The following is a 17,995-nucleotide window of genomic DNA, read 5'->3' on the forward strand; positions in this document are numbered from 1 at the left end:
CAACAATCACATAGATTTATATCTGTGTTTAACTAGAGAAGACTAAGTCAATTTACCTGTAGTAACATTTTCCAATTTGTACCTTCCACCACCAGTCTTTAAACTGGGAATGTTCAGTCGCTAGGGCTGCCAAATCTAAAGCCTGTTAGGAAAAAAAAACAATCATTCAATTCATATTGAAAATCTTTACTGAGCTAATAATTGGAAAATAGTTTTTTTTAAAAAAGCAAACATGGATTGATCCCCATAATGCTGTTTACAGTAAGTTTTCCAAACATAAATTTAGAGTACCCAATTCCAATTAAGGGGCAATTTAGCATGGCCAATCCACCTAACCTGCACATCTTTGGGTTGTGGGCGCGAAACCCACGTAAACACGGGGAGAATGCACAAACTTTACACGGACAGTGATCTAGGGCCGGGATCGAACCTGTGACCTCGCCGCTGTGAGGCAGTAGTGCTAACCATTGCGCCGCCGTGCTGCCCCGCTGTGCACAGTGAGTTATAGCTCATTGTAATCTTCAGGTGAAACAGGGTTAAAGAGTAGGGGTAACTGAAGCAGTGTATCAAGTAGTAAGGTAGTTTCTCACTTTAAAGGGCAGCATGATAGCATAGTGGGACAGCACGATAGCAGCATAGTGGTCAGCACAGCTGCTTCACAGCTCCAGGGTCCCAGGTTCGATTCCCAGCTGGGTCACTGTCTGTGCGGAATCTGCATGTTCTCCCCGTGGCAGCGCGAGTTTCCTCCGGGTGCTCTGGTTTCCTTCCACAGTCCAAAGATGTGCGGGTTAGGTGGATTGGCCATGCTGAATTGCCCTTAGTGTCCAAAGAAGTTAAGTGGGGGTTACTGGGTTACGTGGGCTTGAGTAGGGTGCTCTTTGTAAGGCCGGTGCAGACCCGATGGGCTGAATAGCCTCCTTCTGCACTGTAAATTATATGATGCTATGATAATGTTTGATCTAATATTATTGAACTATATTATTTAAAATCTTACATCCGTACTCACTTCCGGTCAACTTTCCATGATAAATGGAGAATGCTGCAGATTATCAGTAGTGGGAAGATGTAATTACAACATGAAACATTTACACTGGCAGTTTCCCATTATAAATGTGGATTTTAAAGACTGAATAATCTAATTTTAAAAAAACCCAACTTAAAACAGGGAATACGAAAATAATATAGTGATGCTGATGGGTATAATTAAGAGAGGAATATTCGTAGTACTTCAAGGAATCAATTGGGAGACTTTACTTGTATCATATGAAGGAACTTTTCCTTCGCTCTGTTAAACCAAAGCATCATTTACAGAGTGTGGGCAATGAATAATATTCTCCAGTGATCACAGCATATCAGCACAAATTGTGCATAGTGTTTTAAAAGAGCTAACTGACCTTTTTAATTGTTCTTAAATCACAGCCAGCACAAAAATGAGAAGTGATAATAGCTCAGTGTTAGTTATTGTGGAACACAGAATGAGTAAGACTGTTTGCGGAATATATTGTGTTGCCATCAATAAGGAGAAGGTTCTGGGGAAACTGAAAAGATCTGAGTGTGGATAAATCACCTGGACCGGACGGACTACACCCCAGAATTGTAAAGGAGATAGCAGAGGAGACTATGGAGGCAGAAGATGGGAAATTATAGGCCGGTTAGCCTGACATTGGTCATTGGTAAGATTTTAGAGTCCATTATTAAAGATGAGATTGCGGAGTACTAAAGTGCATGATAAAATAGGGCTACTTCAGCACTGCTTCATCAAGGGAAGGTCATGTCTGACAAATAGAGTACTTTGAGGAGGTAACAAGGAAGTTAGACAAAAAAGAACTAGTGGACGCGATCTATTTAGATTTCCAGAAGGCTTTTGACAAGGTGCCGCAAAAGGAGGCTATTAAATAAGTTAAGAGCCATTGTGTTAAGACTAAGATTCTGGTGACTTCCGGTGGCGGCGATGACGCAGGAAGCCGCACATTTGGGAGCTCCCATTTTAAACGGACTTTTCGGCTCTTTTTAGAGCCCAAAATTGAACTTTTTCGACGTCTCCCGGTGGGAGAAAGTGTACTGATCGACTTTCCCCGCAGTCCATGACTCGAACTTGGAGTGGAAAGGGGGAAAAAAACGGCAGCAGCCCCCCAGAAAAAACGGGGGAAGGAATCCAAGATGGCAGCCGGCGGAGCTCCAGGGGAGTGGAAGCAGTGGGCCCTGGAGCAACAAGCTGCTCTCCTGTGCTGTTTTGCAGACTTCAAGGCTGAGGTACTGAGCTCTCTGCAGGAAACGAACAGAAGGCTCTCAGAGATTCAGACGACCCAGGGTGCTGCCATCAAGGAGTTGCAGACGCAGGCCACTGAACGAGAGGAGGAGGCCGGGATCCTCGTGAGTAAGGTGGAGGGACACGAGGCATTCCACAAGGAGTGGCAAGAACGCTTCGAGGAGCTTGATCACCCCATGAGGCGGAAAAATCTGCGGATCTTGGGCCTTGCGGAGGGGCCGGACCTGACAACCTACGTGGCTACGATGCTGAACTCGCTAGTGGGGGCCGGGTCTTTCCATCTGCCCTTGGAGCTGGAGGGAGCACACAGATTACTGGCCAGGAGGCCTAAGGAGAATGAACCCCCGCGTGCGGTGCTGGTGAGGTTCCGCTGGTGAGGTTCCACCGGTTCAGTGATCGGGAGTGTGTGCTGCACTGGGCCAAGAAGGTGAAGAGCAGCAATTGGGAGAATGGGGTAGTACGGGTCTACCAGGATTGGAGTGCGGAGGTGGCTAAGCGGCGGTCCGGATTTAATTGGACGAAAGAGGTGCTTTACAGGAAAAAGATAACGTTCGGAATGTTGCAGCCCGCGCGCCTGTGGGTAACTTATTCGGACCGGAATTATTATTTCGAATCCCCGGAGGAGGCGTGGGCCTTCGTGCGGACGGAGAAACTGGACTTGAACTAGGGGTTGGGGGGTCGGTTGTAATACTTTATTGCTGGATTCTGCTGTTGCTGTGTTCTCTTTTTTTTGTACTTTTGCAATTTTGATATGGTTATTTATGGGGGTGTTGTTCTGTTATGTTTTTTTGCTGTGGGGCATTGTTTGAGTTTTGTATCTTGCGGGGATGGTTGGGGGGGTTTGTTGTATTCTATGTCGGGTTGGGGTATGGAGTGGGGCTGGTATTTGGGAGCTGCGTCAGAAGGGTGTGGTGGGGCAGTGCGAAAGCGCGGGCTTTCTTCTGGTTTCCCGTGCTGCGGGGCTGGGGGGTGGAAACGATGACGGGTGGGAGGCGGGGCCTTAACTGGTTCTTCCCCGCGCTGGAGCGGTGCCTGGAGGAGGGATAGATTGGGGGATGATCCCACTTTGGGAGGGGTCGGGTTATTGGCGGGAGTTTCCGGGCTCAGCAGAAGTTAGCTGACCCACGGAAGTACAATGGAGGATGGTTCGCGGCTAGGAGGGTTCCTAGCCTGGGGGGGAAGGGAGGGGGGGGAAGGGGAATACCGGGTTGCTGCTGGTAGGGTCAGGAAGGATCTGGGGGGACAGAGGTGAGGTGTTGTCGCTGTGGGGACTGGGTCGGGCAGGGGGTGCTGGCCTGGGGTGGGCAGTCGACGGGCTATGGCTAGTCGACGGGGGAGGGGGTGGGACGCTCTCTGATTCGGTTGGTCACCTGGAATGCGAGAGGATTGAATGGGCCGGTGAAGCGGTCGAGGGTACTTGCTCATCTGAAGGGGCTAAAGGCAGATGTGGCAATGCTTCAGGAGACCCACCTGAAGGTGGCGGACCAGGACCGTCTGAGGAAGGGATGGGTGCGGCAGGTTTTCCACTCTGGGTTGGATGTGAAGAACCGGGGAGTGGCGATTCTGGTGGGGAAAAATGTGTCGTTTGAGGCATTCTGGCGGAGGTGGTGGCGGATAAGGGGGGTAGGTATGTTATGGCTAGGGGCAGGCTACAAGGAGAGAAGGTGGTATTTGCTAGTGTGTATGCCCCAAATTGCGGGCTTTATGAGGCGTATGTTGGGACGGGTCCCGGATCTCTAGAACGGGTAGGAGGCCGGCGGTGGCCAAGGTACTGAGAGGTGGACCAGATGGGTGGGGTGGATCTATGGAGGTTTGTGAGGCCGAGGGCACGCGAGTACTCTTTCTTCTCCCACGTACATAGGGTCTACTCTCGGATAGACATCTTCATGGTGAGTAGGGGACTGATTCCGATAGTGGAGGAGTATTCGGCCATTGCAATCTCCGACCACGCTCCGCATTGGATAGAGTTGGAGATGGAGGTGCGGGACCAGCGCCCGTTGTGGCGGTTGGATGTGGGGTTGTTGGCGGAGGAGGAGGTGTGTAGGAGGGTCCGGGCAAGTATTGAGGGGTACCTCGAGGTGAATGATATGGGGGAGGTTCAGGTGGGGGTGGTCTGGGAAGCCCTGAAGGCAGTGATTCGTGGGGAGCTGATATCCATCCGGGCACACAGGGAAAGGAGCGAGAGGAGTGAGAGGGATAGACTGGTGGGAAAGATGCTGGAGGTAGACAGGAGGTACGCAGAGGCACCAGAGGAGGGACTGTTGGGGGAGAGGCGCAGCCTGCACGCTAACTTTGATTTGCTGACCACTAGAAAGGCGGAGGCACAGTGGAGGAAGGCACAAGGGGCAGTGTACGAACATGGTGAAAAGGCGAGTAGGATGCTGGCTCATCAGCTCCGCAAGCGGGATGCGGCTAAGGAAATTGCTGGAGTGAGAGACAAGAGTGGGAACGTGGTGCGGAAGGGGGTAGAGGTGAATGAGGTCTTCAAGGACTTTTACGGGGAACTGTACCGGTCAGAGCCAACGGGGAAGAGGAGGGGAATGGAGAGGTTCCTCGACGGGCTTTCTTTCCCGAAGGTGCAGGAGGAGCAGGTGGAGGGGTTGGGTGCGCCAATTGAGCTGGAGGAGCTAGTTAAGGGGATCGGGCAGATGCAGTCAGGGAAGGCACCGGGGCCGGATGGGTTCCCGGTGGAATTTTATAAAAAGTTTGTGGACCTAGTGGGCCCCTTGCTGGTGCGGACACTTAATGAAGCGTGGGAAGGGGGGACTTTGCCCCCGACGATGTCGCGGGCGCTGATCTCGTTAATTTTAAAGAGGGACAAGGACCCCCAGCAGTGTGGTTCATACAGGCCCATATCTCTCGTCAGCGTAGATGCCAAGGTGCTGGCAAAACTCCTGGCCACCAGGATAGAGGACTGTGTGCCAGGGGTTGTGCACGAGGACCAGACAGGTTTTGTGAACGGAAGGCAGCTGAACACGAATGTGCGGAGATTGTTGAATGTCATCATGATGCCAGCGATTGAGGGGGAGGCAGAGATAGTGGTGGCGCTGGATGCGGAGAAGGCCTTCGATAGAGTGGAGTGGGGGTACTTATGGGAGGTGTTGGGGAGGTTTGGATTTGGTGAAGGGTTCATTAGATGGGTAAGGCTGCTATATGAGGCCCCGATGGCGTGCGTGGCCACGAATGGGAGGAGGTCGGAGTACTTCCGGCTTTACCGAGGGACCAGGCAGGGTTGCCCCCTGTCCCCCTTGTTGTTTGCACTGGCAATCGAGCCGCTGGCAATGGCGTTGAGGGATTCAGAGAGGTGGAGAGGTTTGGTGCGAGGTGGGGAGGAACATAGGGTGTCGTTGTCTGCCGATGACCTGTTACTGTATGTGGCGGACCAGGTGGGAGGGATGCCGGGGGTGATGGAGCTGCTAGCTGAGTTTGGGACCTTTTCAGGTTATGAGCTAAATTTAGGCAAGAGTGAGGTGTTTGTGGTGCACCCTGGAGACCAGGAGGAAGGAATTGGTAGGCTCCCGCTTAGGCGGGCAGGGGAGAGCTTTAGGTACCTGGGGGTGCAGGTGGCCAGGGACTGGGGGACTCTTCACAACCATAATTTCACCAGACTTGTAGATCAGATGGAGGAGGAGTTCAAGAGGTGGGACATGCTGCCATTGTCGTTGACGGGGAGGGTGCAGTCCGTCAAAATGACGGTGCTTCCGAGGTCCTTGTTCCTCTTTCAGTGCCTGCTCATCTTTATCCCCAGGGCCTTCTTTAGGAGAATGACTAGCAGTATTTTGAGCTTTGTGTGGGCACATGGGACTCCGAGAGTGAAGAGGGTGTTCCTGGAGCGAGGGAGGGATAGAGGTGGGCTGGCGCTGCCCAACCTTCTGGGGTACTATTGGGCGGCCAATGTGTCAATGGTGCGTAAATGGGTGATGGAGGGGGGAGGGGCGGCGTGGAAAAGAATGGAGATGGCGTCATGTAGAGGTACGAGCCTGGGTGCCATGGTAACGGCGCCGTTGCCGCTCTCCCCTAAGAGGTTTACCACGAGCCCGGTGGTGGCGGCGACCCTAAGAATCTGGGGACAGTGGAGACGGCATCGGGGGGGAAACAGGGGGCTCGATGGAGACTCCATTGGGTGGCAATCATCGGTTAATCCCAGAGAATAAGGATGGGGGTTTTAGGGTGTGGCAAAGGGTGGGCATCAGTTAATTGAGGGACCTGTTTATTGGCAGGAAGTTTGCGGGCCTGGGGGAACTGGAAGATAAATTTGGGTTTCCCCAAGGGAACATGTTCAGATACTTGCAGGTAAAGGCATTTGCTAGGCGACAGGTAGAGGGATTCCCTTTGCTGCCCTCGCGGGGGACGATGGACAGAGTGCTTTCGCGGGTGTGGGTCGGAGAGGGGAAGGTGTCTGACATCTATAAGGTAATGCAGGAGGTGGAGGAGTCGTCAGTGGAGGAGCTGAAGGCTAAATGGGAGGAGGAACTCGGGGAGCAGATAGAGGACGGAACTTGGGCGGATGCCTTGGAGAGAGTCAACTCTTCCTCCTCATGTGCGAGGCTTAGTCTCATCCAATTTAAGGTGCTGCACCGGGCCCACATGTCCGGGACTAGGATGAGTAGGTTCTTTGGGGGTGAGGACAGGTGCACCAGATGTTCGGGGAGTCCAGCGAACCACGCCTATATGTTCTGGGCATGCCCAGCACTGGAAGAATTCTGGAAGGGGGTGGCGGGGACGGTGTCGAGGGTGGTTGGATTCAGAGTCAAACCAGGGTGGGGACTCGCGATTTTTGGAGTTGCGGTAGAGCAGGAGGCGAAAGAGGCCGGTGTCCTGGCCTTTGCGTCCCTAGTAGCCCGACGAAGGATCTTGCTGCAGTGGAAGGATGCGAGGCCCCCAAGTGTGGAGACCTGGATCAGTGACATGGCGGGATTTATAAAATTGGAAAGGGTAAAATTTGCCCTGAGAGGATCAATACAAGGGTTCTATAAACGATGGCAGTCATTTCTGGACTTCCTGGCTCAAAGATAGGTAACTTGGTCAATAGCAGCAGGAACCCGGGGGGGTGTGTGTGTAAAGGGGGGGGGGGGGGGGGGGGTGGGGTTCCTTATTGTAGTTTCTTTTATGTAACTTAATATTGTGTTAATTTGCGATGTTGTTAAAATGCTGTGTTTTACATGGAGGTGGGGCAAATGTTTATGATTGCTAATATTATTGGTATTTTATTATGGTTCGTTGTTGTATAAATTCAAAATTTTTCAATAAAAATTACTTAAAAAAAAAAGAGTAAGATTCTGGTATGGATAGAGGATTGTCTGACTGGCAGAAGGAAGAGAGTGGGAATAAAGGGTCCTTTTTCAGGGTGGCAGCAGGTGACTAGTGGTGTATCTCATGGGTCGGTGCTGGGACCACACATTTTCACAACATACATTAATGATCTGGAAGAAGGAACTGAGGGCACTGTTGCTAAGTTTTCAGATGATACAAAGATATGCAAAGGGACAGATAGTATTTAGGAAGCGGGGGGCTGCAGAAGGACTTGGGCAGGCCAGGAGAGTCGACAACGAAATGGCAGATGGAACACAATGTGAAAAGTGTGAGGTTATGCCCTTTGTCAGGAACAATGGAGGCATTGACTATTTTCTAAATGGAAAATGCTCAGGAAATCAGAAATACAAAGGGACTTAGGAATCCTTGATCAAGATTCTCTTAAGGTTAACGTGCAGGTTCAGTCGGCAGTTAGGAAGGAAAATGCATTTTGGGTACACGGAGGGAGAATTCAGAATGTTCAATTCACTTAACAAGCATGTCGTTTGGGACTTGTGGGAGGAAACGGGAACACCCGTGAGGAAACCCACATAGACATGGGGAGAAAGTACAGACCGGATCCACACAGACCCAAGCCAGGTCCCTGCTGCTGTGAAGCAACAGTGCTAACCACTGTGCTACCGTGCATTCTATATAGTAGGCTTGTAATCCAATGAATGTAGAAGAGTAAGAAATGATCTAATTGAAATGTTTAAAGATGATTAAAGGATTCATCAGGATAAATGGATAATTTTCTTCTGGTAGGAGTGTTCAGAACAAGGACCATCAGCTTAAAATTTGAGCTAGGCTGTTCAAGGGCGATGTCGGAAAGTGCTCCTTCAAAAAAAAGGGTAGTGGAAATAAGGAAATCCCCCCCCCCTCCCTAAAGCTGGGGAATTTAGGTCAATTGTAAATTTTAAAACAGACTGAGGATTTTTATTTAATAAGTGTTATTAAAAGGTTATGGAACCATGGCTGCTAGATGCAGTTGTGCTACAGATCAGCCATAATGTAACTGAATGGCAGAACAGGCTGGAGGGGCTGAATGGTCTACTCCTGTTCCTATATCAACTATCGGTGAGTTATCCAAATCCAACTTATGGAAATAAATTCCTTCTTATCGTCTTCCATGTACTTACTTCCAGAACCTGCCATTATCAGATTGTGATGCCAAGAGTTTAACAAGTGACAAATGTAATAATGTTGCATCCTTCAGATTTTTTATGATGGAACAATCGTCATATAATGCATATTATTCCATGTTTCCATACTATAATACTCTCTAGCTTGCAGTATTATATTTTATATGTTTATTTGCATTTTTAAAACATTTGTTCTTAAGATGTGAGCATTGCAGGCAAGACCAGCGTTAATTGTCCATTCCTAATTGCCCTTGAACAGGTGGTGTTGAGCCACCTTCTTGAAACACCACTGCTGTCTATGTGGTGATGGTCCACCCACAGTGCTTTCCGCTGTAGTGGTTTGATACAACTGAATGGCTTGTTAGAATGTGTCAGAGTAAGGGTCAATCACGTTGCTGCGGATCTGGAGTCCCACGTAGGCCAGTCCAGGTAAGGATGGCATTTTTCCTCTTCTGAAGGACATTAACAAATGCCATACATTAAGAAAGGACAAACAACAATCTGGTCGTTCCATGAACATTTAGAATTTCTTTAGGATCTTCTATAAATGTTCCACCTTAAAGTGGCTCTGATAGAATCGAAAACTTGATTTTTATGGGAACCGAGTAGATTTTGTAAATGTGCACTGTCACACATGTGGAAAATTGTAGAGGTACAAATACACTAGGCTGGAATTCCTAATAAGCATTCCCATCACCAAAGCCCTGTGCCGAGAATGATAATTGAGGAAAATCTGTCCGTTCATGAGAATCAAAAGGCATTATTGTACATCTGACCTTCAGCATACTTATGTTCATCTCAGTTACATGCCCGCGTTTACTCTATGTTATTGAAATAAACCCATAACAGAAACTGCAATTCTATGGTAGGTATTTACTTACAGTTTTGACATCATTTTCATGATGGAAAATATATTCAAACAGTGCCTGAAAAATACACATAATTGCACAATATTTTAGCATTTTTCAAATCCAACATTTGCACACTCTAATCTAAAGAAAAGACCTCTTCTCTTGCTTGCACAGAATGAGGGCGAGGATGGAGAAATCTGGCAAGCATCCTTTTTTGCTGGGTCCCCACTTTTTAAAGCAAAATGAATTTTTATTCGGGTTTCTGCTCAAATTCATTCTTATAACACAAAACAAATCCAACACAATTAGGCAACTTTTTAGAACTTATCCTAACTAGGAATAATTGGATTTTGACTAACAGAAAATGACTCTTACAAAACTATACAGGACCATTTAGTTTCACTGGTATGCAGCTGTCAGTTTCTTCAGAAAATAAAGGCATTATTGTCCTTGCACCCAAAAGTTTAATTTTAAAAGCCTATTGGAAGGACTGCAAATAGACAAATTCGCCATGGTGAAATAATTCAATCTGGGGAAGTGGCTAGCTTGTTGACAAAAGTTTTCTTCCGACGCAATGCTTTTTAAACCAGTGCAAAAGCAGCAGATATTCTCCAATCTTCTGTGTTGGTTTGGTGGATTGAGGGTGAATTGCAAAGGGAATACTATTGAACCCTAGCAGAAACTTCAGGCCTATGCATGTATAATTTGGCACAAACCTTAGCTAAATTTGGTTTCCCAGCATATTTGGTTAAATTTAATCTGGATAAGTTAATAAATGGTCCATCGGGACTCGTAAGCATGGAGGCCTGAAGAAAGAGAGAAAAACATTAAATTACAATTCCAACAGAATGTTTACAAAATTGATGACTATGAAAAATAATTGAAATTTTAAAACTATGCTTTGACAAATGTTACCGTCCCCAGCCTAACAAATCTCCCAGATGCACACGTTACTGGTCGGGCAGTGTAGGCAGTTCTTGGGGTCTTGATAGCCTGCTCCATAGTGCCAGGTCTGCCAGATTGGGTGCCTGGTCTAACAAACCCAGTAATGGGTCTTCCTGATTGAGACATGGGTCTATGAAAAGAGATAAACAATTTGAACAGATACACAATGAAAATGGTTACAAAGGAAATTAACTCTTGATTTATGGACAACTGAATACGTTGACAATTGTTTTTAAAATAGAACTTCAAAACTGCTACTTGAGAGAGGAAGCTTAGCTTTAATCCTTAAAGCGGAGGTGAATTACTTGACAATTAAAACAAAACAATATTGGGGATAGATGTATTAGATCATTAGTTAATTCTACACATCCCTTTTTAAAAATTTTAGTGCACCTCCCTCATTTCATCATTCAATGTCGTATCTGCCAGATCCATCTCCTGTTAAATACCAAAGCAAAATATTTCATATATTTGCCATCTCTCCATCATTACCTGTGCGTTTACCCCTCGATAGTCCTATTCCCATTCCTATAAAATATTTTGTTATATGTTCCTCAATAATTTCATTTCATAGATTTACTTTATCTTCCCAATTGTTTTTGACTTCTCCTAATCTCTTCACATTCTACCTTCACATACAGTTGTGTCCTTTCTACATACTTAATGTCTGCCTCTTTCTTAACTCTTATTGTTGTCCCTTATGTTTTATTTATCTATGGAATCTCACTAGTGCTTAGTTTCTACTTTCCATTTAGCAGAATTTCTTTTGCACTCTGTCAAACACTGTTCTAAGTGTTTCCCATTATTGTTCTACAAAATGTTTGTCAATATTCTTGTCCATCTTATTTTCCCAAAGTTTTATTCTCAGCTTCTCATAATCAGCGTTTCTGGTTTTCATCATACTATGTCCTTCTCGACCATCATCTTAAAGCATATTTATATTCTGGTTATTGCTCATGATCATAGAAAACTGAACAGCCACTTTTGGAACTTGTGGTTAGGCCAATATTCTTCCTACTTGGTTTCAGGTAACTCTCCAAGCTAATCATCTAAAGCATTGGTGGTTGGACAAACAGCAGGAAACATAATTTATTTCTAATAATGCTGCATTGTTAGATGGTTAAACTCCATTCACTGAACACATTTGGATATCTTTAGGTTTTGGCAATACCTAATTATAACAAAATGCTATGGATAGGCAAGTGCAGCATGTTCTTATAAGGAGAGCTTGTGCATTTCATTTTTAGGAACCTTTGTGTTTGCTTTTTCATTAACTTAATTTGGTGAACCTTAACAAGTTGGTTCTTTTATGCATCGGATATCAAATTGAGCAAAATATAATCACAACCAAATATGAGCTTGCATCACCCGACCCACCTAACATTTCATCTATACCTTCCCTACAGCAGTGACTACACTTCAAAAGTAATTAATTGAGACCTTCCTGGTGCATATGGTTCAGTGCAGTGCCTTTGCTCATGAAGAAGTCTTACAACACCAGGTTAAAGTCCAACAGGTTTGTTTCAAACACGAGCTTTCGGAGCGCAGCTCCTTCCTCAGGTGAATGGAGAGAGAATTCCTCTCCATTCACCTGAGGAAGGAGCAGTGCTCCGAAAGCTCGTGTTTGAAACAAACCTGTTGGACTTTAACCTGGTGTTGTAAGACTTCTTACTGTGCTCACCCCAGTCCAACGCCGGCATCTCCACATCTTTGCTCATGAAGCCATCAAGAGGATCATAGTTAAAGTTCTTAATACCTGACAGCTGGGCTAGGACCTCCTCCTTGACTGATTCCTGAGAGTTTTAAAGAGGTTCCAGGTCCTGTAGACAAAAAGTACTTTCAGATATCTTTGAAAATCCAATTCAAAAGTCCAAATCTAAAATCTGAGCATGCATGAATAATACTTACATTTTGTTAATTCAGCAAAATGAGAGAAAAAAAACCACAAAAATTCTGAATTGTATTTTTATATATTCTGTGATTATTAACACTTTTGCACAGGTTTAAATAGGAGCTGTGTGTGGTATTAGTGGTAAAATGTGAACTTTAAAAGTTAAGCGTTCAGCTGTTCCACTACCACCTCAGAGACAGACAAATGTGGGCTCAAGGTCCCTCCAATCACCTGACCGTCTAATTATAGCTGACACCTCAGTGCTGCCGCTAGTTTTCAGATGAGGCATTCAAACAATAATGATCAATGGTGCTAGTTTTCATTCAATTGATGCCATCACTGAAGAAACAATTTGGCACAGAATTGGGCCATTTGGCCCATGCCTGTCCCAGTTGCTTTCCCAGAGCAATCCAACACCAATCCTGCTATCGCATTCACACTTATTTCTCTGCATATTCCTCCACTTCAAAATATTTATTAAAGATTCCCCTAAAAAAAATTCCGCAATGACCCCTGCAGCAACCACTGCCTAGGGAAAAGCATTCCTTGTTCCAGTAACTCTTATATAAATATATTTTCCTAATCTTTCTTCTCATTTCCAGTGACATGAATGACTTCCTCGTTGCTGACTCTCAAACAGAATAAAATAGGTTTTTCATTTACAATCAGTCTTCGCTTTTCCTGATCCTAAAAAAAATTAGCCTCTGTATCACAAGTTTTTCCCCAGAAAAATAGCTTTGCAAATCTGGTATAATCCAGTTTGTGCTCTAAACTCTAATGGTTTTAATGATCTAGATTTTGTGGTCAGCTGCAAAGCAATGATGCTCACCATTGACCTTGAAGCAAACTGCTTGCAAAACCCTAGCAATCTTGATGGTGTGGATTTCACTTTTTTCAATGTTACTTTGATTCTAGTGTGAACTATAAGGGATCGCTTGCACAAAACAGTGCTGTTAGTAAGCAGGCTGAGCAGTCAAATCACAGACATCAAAAACGAAGAAATAAAAACCACTAGTTATCCTTAATTTTAAAAACATTTTATGGAGAGGAAAATATTGTAACATAAACATGGGATTAATGGAAAAACTATTTTAAAAAAATTCATGGGACTTATCTTTGAATCATGATAGAGTATTGTTGAAAAAATGAAGCGACTTTTTGTCAAAGCTTTTCATCATGTATTGATCAGGACATTTGTAAGAATACAATGCAAGAGAAATCAACACATTTATACTATATGAGAAGTGAATGGTAATTGTTGGTAAGTAGACTCTGATTACCATAGAGAATGCACAAGTTGATGGTAACTGACCATTAACTACCAAGCATCATTTGAATTTAAATCAGGCAGCTCGACTCTGATTGGTCAAGGCATTGTCCTAAGGAATTCATCAGTAAATAGCTGTCACTTACTGAACTTAACTGAAACAGGCACAATGTGTGTACATGTTCTTTCTGTCTGCAAAGAACAGAGCCCGGTGGATTAAAAATACAGCTTCCAGTACACGCAAAGACATCACACTGCGAGTCCAACTGACAATCTTAAATTGATTGTCAGTGTAATTCTTAACACACTGAAGAATATTTAGCAAATGTTGCCCCATTAAGGTTGATTTCCCTTACTTTGTATTCTTGTGAATGTCCTGATGAGTGTAAGACAAAATGCTTTGACAAAAAATATATTTTTCCAGCAATACTCAAGTTCTGTACTACCCGAATCATGACGGAGAAATTTGACATTCCACAAATATAAAGTTAGTTCTTCTGGGTCAGAGAGCTTGCTCAACAATAGTTATGAACTTGAATGTTGTTAAAATTCCAGTTGGACAGTATGCACCCTTTTCAAGGACTTTTACAGCAATACTAATAGTGGAAGTTCATATTAATTGAGGTGATTGCTAAAGATTTTTGTTTACACTGACTTCAACAACGTACCCTGTGGAGGAGCAGAGTAATCAACAGCAATTTATGAATTTCCACACTTGACTGCTCACATGTGGACACTAGAAGTTGCAGTCATCATTACAAATGCAAAATCCTGACAAATGTACTTTCTATAATGGGACATTCTAATCTGGAGTTATGCCATTCGGGAGTGGGGGGGTGGGGGGGGGGGGGAAAGAGGTGGAAGAGGGCTTCCACAGGATGTGGAAGCCGTTCACCAACTTGTTTCAAGAGCTGTTTGTAGCCAGCAACCAGCAGAGCGAGAGGCGAGGGGATTGGTGAGACATGGACAAGCCACAGAACATAAAAGAAAAGGGAAAGGAAGGGCACGGGGTTTTGGAGTGGGTGGAGGGGAGGCGAAGGCCCACAAAAAAGAATGCAATGGGCAAGAGACAAAGCCACAGGGGACGGGCCTGGGTAAAACCACAGTAAACAACAAGAACACACTGGTTAATACACGTTCAGACCACAGTTGGGAGTACAGCAATGGCAGATCGGTCAAAGGGGGACCACGGCCATAGAGGGAGGGGAGACAAGTGTATGTAAAAAGAGATAATGACCTTTGTCTGGTTCTGTTTTCTTTTTCTCCCCTTGGTTTTTTTCTTTTGTAATTGGTTGTTTTCGATATGTATGATGTGCGGCTATGTAACTTGTAATTTAACTTACAAATTGAAATGTGAAACGCAAATTGTGAAAGCAATAAAAATATTTTTAAAATTTTTCTGCCGCTCCAAACCCTTTTTTCATTCATTATCTGTGCATGGTGTGTATTCTCCCTTTCTTTTAATTTATTCTCAAAAGAAAAACCATTGGAGGTTTTTGAGCCCTCTCTCGCCTTTCCTGAGAAATTTGATACAGGTTCAAAATCTAGAAAATCGAAAAAATTGATTGGCTTTTGGAATCCCCCCCAACCTATCACTAATGGACACAGATAAGTTCAACTCGGGGCCAGTCGTTCCTTCTTGGAGCGGGGGGGGGGGGGGGTCGCTAGCTGACCTTAATCTTCCATTTACTTTGGGATGCCTTAAGGGGGTCTGGAGGATGGCATGCAGGCATCGCTTCCTGTGTTCTCCTTGTTGGGCTTGTGCTCCAATCACCGCTGAGATGGTGCCCATCCTCACTGGGAGCTGGAAAGTGGGTGGCAGGTGAATACTAAGGGTCAGCACTGGAGGGACGATAAGGAGGGGAGGGGGGGGGGGAGGGGGGGACCCTGGCGCAATAGTTGGCAGGGAGGGGTGCCACAGAGGGAACAGCCCCATTTGAGATTGTATTGGCCTGACCAGCAAAGAGTTTTCCAACATCTGTCTTCCTATCTACAAATATTAGAGCCACAATGCCGGAGAATGACTCCACCTGTCCCATGGAATGGTGGACCAACTTAGTCATGTCCTGCAAAAGCTGGTACCACATGGGATGGGAGGACACCCACTGCCAGTGACCCTTAAAGTCACCGCCTCTCTGAATTTCTATGTGTGTGGCTTATTTCACGGCAGCAAGTGTGATTTCTGTGGGTTCTCCCAGTCAGCCGCATACAAATGCATCAGGGAAATGGCCTTTATGCGAAGGCCCACATGTGTATTAATTTGGACTGGGAACAGGAGAGCCAAGACACCAGGGCCAAGGGTTTCAACTGTGCCCCAAGTGCAGGGTTTAATAGGCTGCACCCATGTGGCGATGTGGTCTCATGGCATCATGTGGCACCATTTATGAACAGCAAGGGATGCTATTCCCTCAACGTTCGAGATAGTCTTGTCACCACATGATGCGAATCATGCAGATATGTGCCTGCTTTGCGGGAGAAGGTCCATGACAGTTACAATTTGGGGCGCTCCCAGATCCCAAAGCAGCGTCTGGAGGGATAGCTCTTTGGGACAAGGCATATACAATAAGGAGGTGGCTGATGACACCAGTGTGGAGTCCACCAACAGGTGGAGACACGCTACAAGGCTCATGCTTCAACGCGTGTGCTAGTAGAGCAGGCGATCAGACAGTTGAAGATGTGGTTCCAGTGCCTCAACTGGTCAGGGATGCCCTCCATTACAGTCCCAAGAGGATGTCCTGCATAACTGAGGTGTGCTATACGCTCCGCAACTTGTCATTGCAGAGGGGAGAGCACCTGGAGCCGGAGGAGCGCCACATCTACTCAGATGAGGAGGACAACCGACAGAGGGGAAGAAGTAAGGTCCTTGGACCATGGCCAGTGGGGCTCGGGGCACCTTCATAACCTCTAGGTTTGGAGACGAGCAGGTCCCGCCATGGTGATTGCTATCTCAGCATTAGTGCCTGCGGTAGGTTTCTGTGATGGATCCCAATTCCATGGGCAGGGTGTGACTGTGTCTGACTCGTGCCTGTCAGAGAGCGGAATGCGACACTTCAATGGACGGGCTTGTCGTGGGGTTTAGAAATGCTGGGCGAGCTCTCATCTGTTACAGCCCCCTTCGAGATCAGGGGTCCTGGTGTGTTCCTCCAACTATCTGGGTAGATCAGCCGCTCTACACTTTGTCAGCCATGCCATCCTCATCACTGGAAAGAGTGGCAGAACAAAGTGATGTTTATTTACAAGTGCCTGTTGCCCAAGGTGGCCTTGGCAGGCATCCCTGGGAGGCTTGGACCTTCAGGGCCTAATGTTTGGGCAGCTTGCAACAACGTGTCATCACTGAGTCTTCAGTGTGGGAGCTGACAGAGACATAGGGCTGCCACTCTCACACTGCACAGGGATGAAGCGCAAAGTGCGCGTGGAGGTTTGTGGAGCATCTGGTGGTGAACAAAGTGATGTTTATTCACAAGTATTGATCTACAGTGGTGAGCTATCTTGACTAGTGTGTTTCGATGGAGCTCCCCAGTGATTGCAGTGATTCAGTTTCCCTGGAGTGAGCCAGAGGGAGGGCACTAAGAGCACAGCGTGATTTTTGGGGGGAGAAAAACTTTTCTTTAAGAGGCGTAAAATTCCGTAAGAAATCCCATTGACTTTGCTGATGGGATTCACTCAGTTTTTCTCGCTGGGACTGACACTTGCCATTTTTTGGTAAGGTTCCACCCATTATCTCACACCTCACTTTAAATCACAATCATTATCTGTCTGTCCATTCCACTAATCGGTCTTTGTCGTCCTAAAGTCTTTTAGTCTGTCTCACTGCTTATTTTGTGTTAACAGCAAATTTCGATACGAGGGTTTGACTGAATTTAAATCAGGCCTAATTTAATTAACCAATAAAACTGATTTTCTAATGTACTTACGGGCAATCTGGGCAATAGCACTGTCATCCAGCATCATTTCCGCTATTCCTTCTTGATCTACATCAATCTCATCCACATATACCATCTCTGTCAAAGCTCGGGTTTTCAAACTCCATGCAGCCTACAGAATTGGTAAATATTAATTTCAGAAGTTTTGTGATTAGAAATTTGTATCAATCACAATTAAAAGGAATGGAGCACATGGATGGGAGGCAAAAAAAAGTTGCCAAGTCATGGTTTAAGGAAATTAGGTAGTAGTGACAAAATGAGGCTCCCTTTGCCATACTGATATGTATTGCAGTATTTAATATTGAAAGAGATTCTTCACCTATTTGAAATTTAAATTGACAATCCAAGTGCACTCTGGATTAAAATAACCCTATATTTAACCATTCAGTATTGCCTCTTGCTCATGCGTTTTTTT

General features: G+C 45.7%; 1 protein-coding gene across 8 annotated transcripts in view; it reads right to left on the reverse strand.

The window, feature by feature from the left end:
* Nucleotides 1-17,995, reverse strand: part of ttc8 (tetratricopeptide repeat domain 8) — a 55,311-nt gene that overhangs the window by 10,924 nt on the left and 26,392 nt on the right. For 5 of the 8 annotated variants that reach the window (XM_038775936.1, XM_038775910.1, XM_038775901.1 and 2 more), the window contains 6 exons: nt 17,572-17,692; nt 12,256-12,319; nt 10,470-10,629; nt 10,271-10,360; nt 9,585-9,629; nt 57-142 (listed from right to left, as the gene is read on the reverse strand). In XM_038775936.1, coding sequence (XP_038631864.1) covers nt 57-142; nt 9,585-9,629; nt 10,271-10,360; nt 10,470-10,629; nt 12,256-12,319; nt 17,572-17,656 — 530 coding nt within the window. In that variant the 5' untranslated portion in view covers nt 17,657-17,692. The remainder of the gene's footprint in view (nt 1-56; nt 143-9,584; nt 9,630-10,270; nt 10,361-10,469; nt 10,630-12,255; nt 12,320-17,571; nt 17,693-17,995) is intronic. The other 3 variants (XM_038775954.1, XM_038775946.1, XM_038775963.1) reach the window with 1 other exon arrangement.

Source organism: Scyliorhinus canicula, chromosome 2, assembly GCF_902713615.1.
Source record: "Scyliorhinus canicula chromosome 2, sScyCan1.1, whole genome shotgun sequence".
NCBI lineage: Eukaryota > Metazoa > Chordata > Chondrichthyes > Carcharhiniformes > Scyliorhinidae > Scyliorhinus > Scyliorhinus canicula.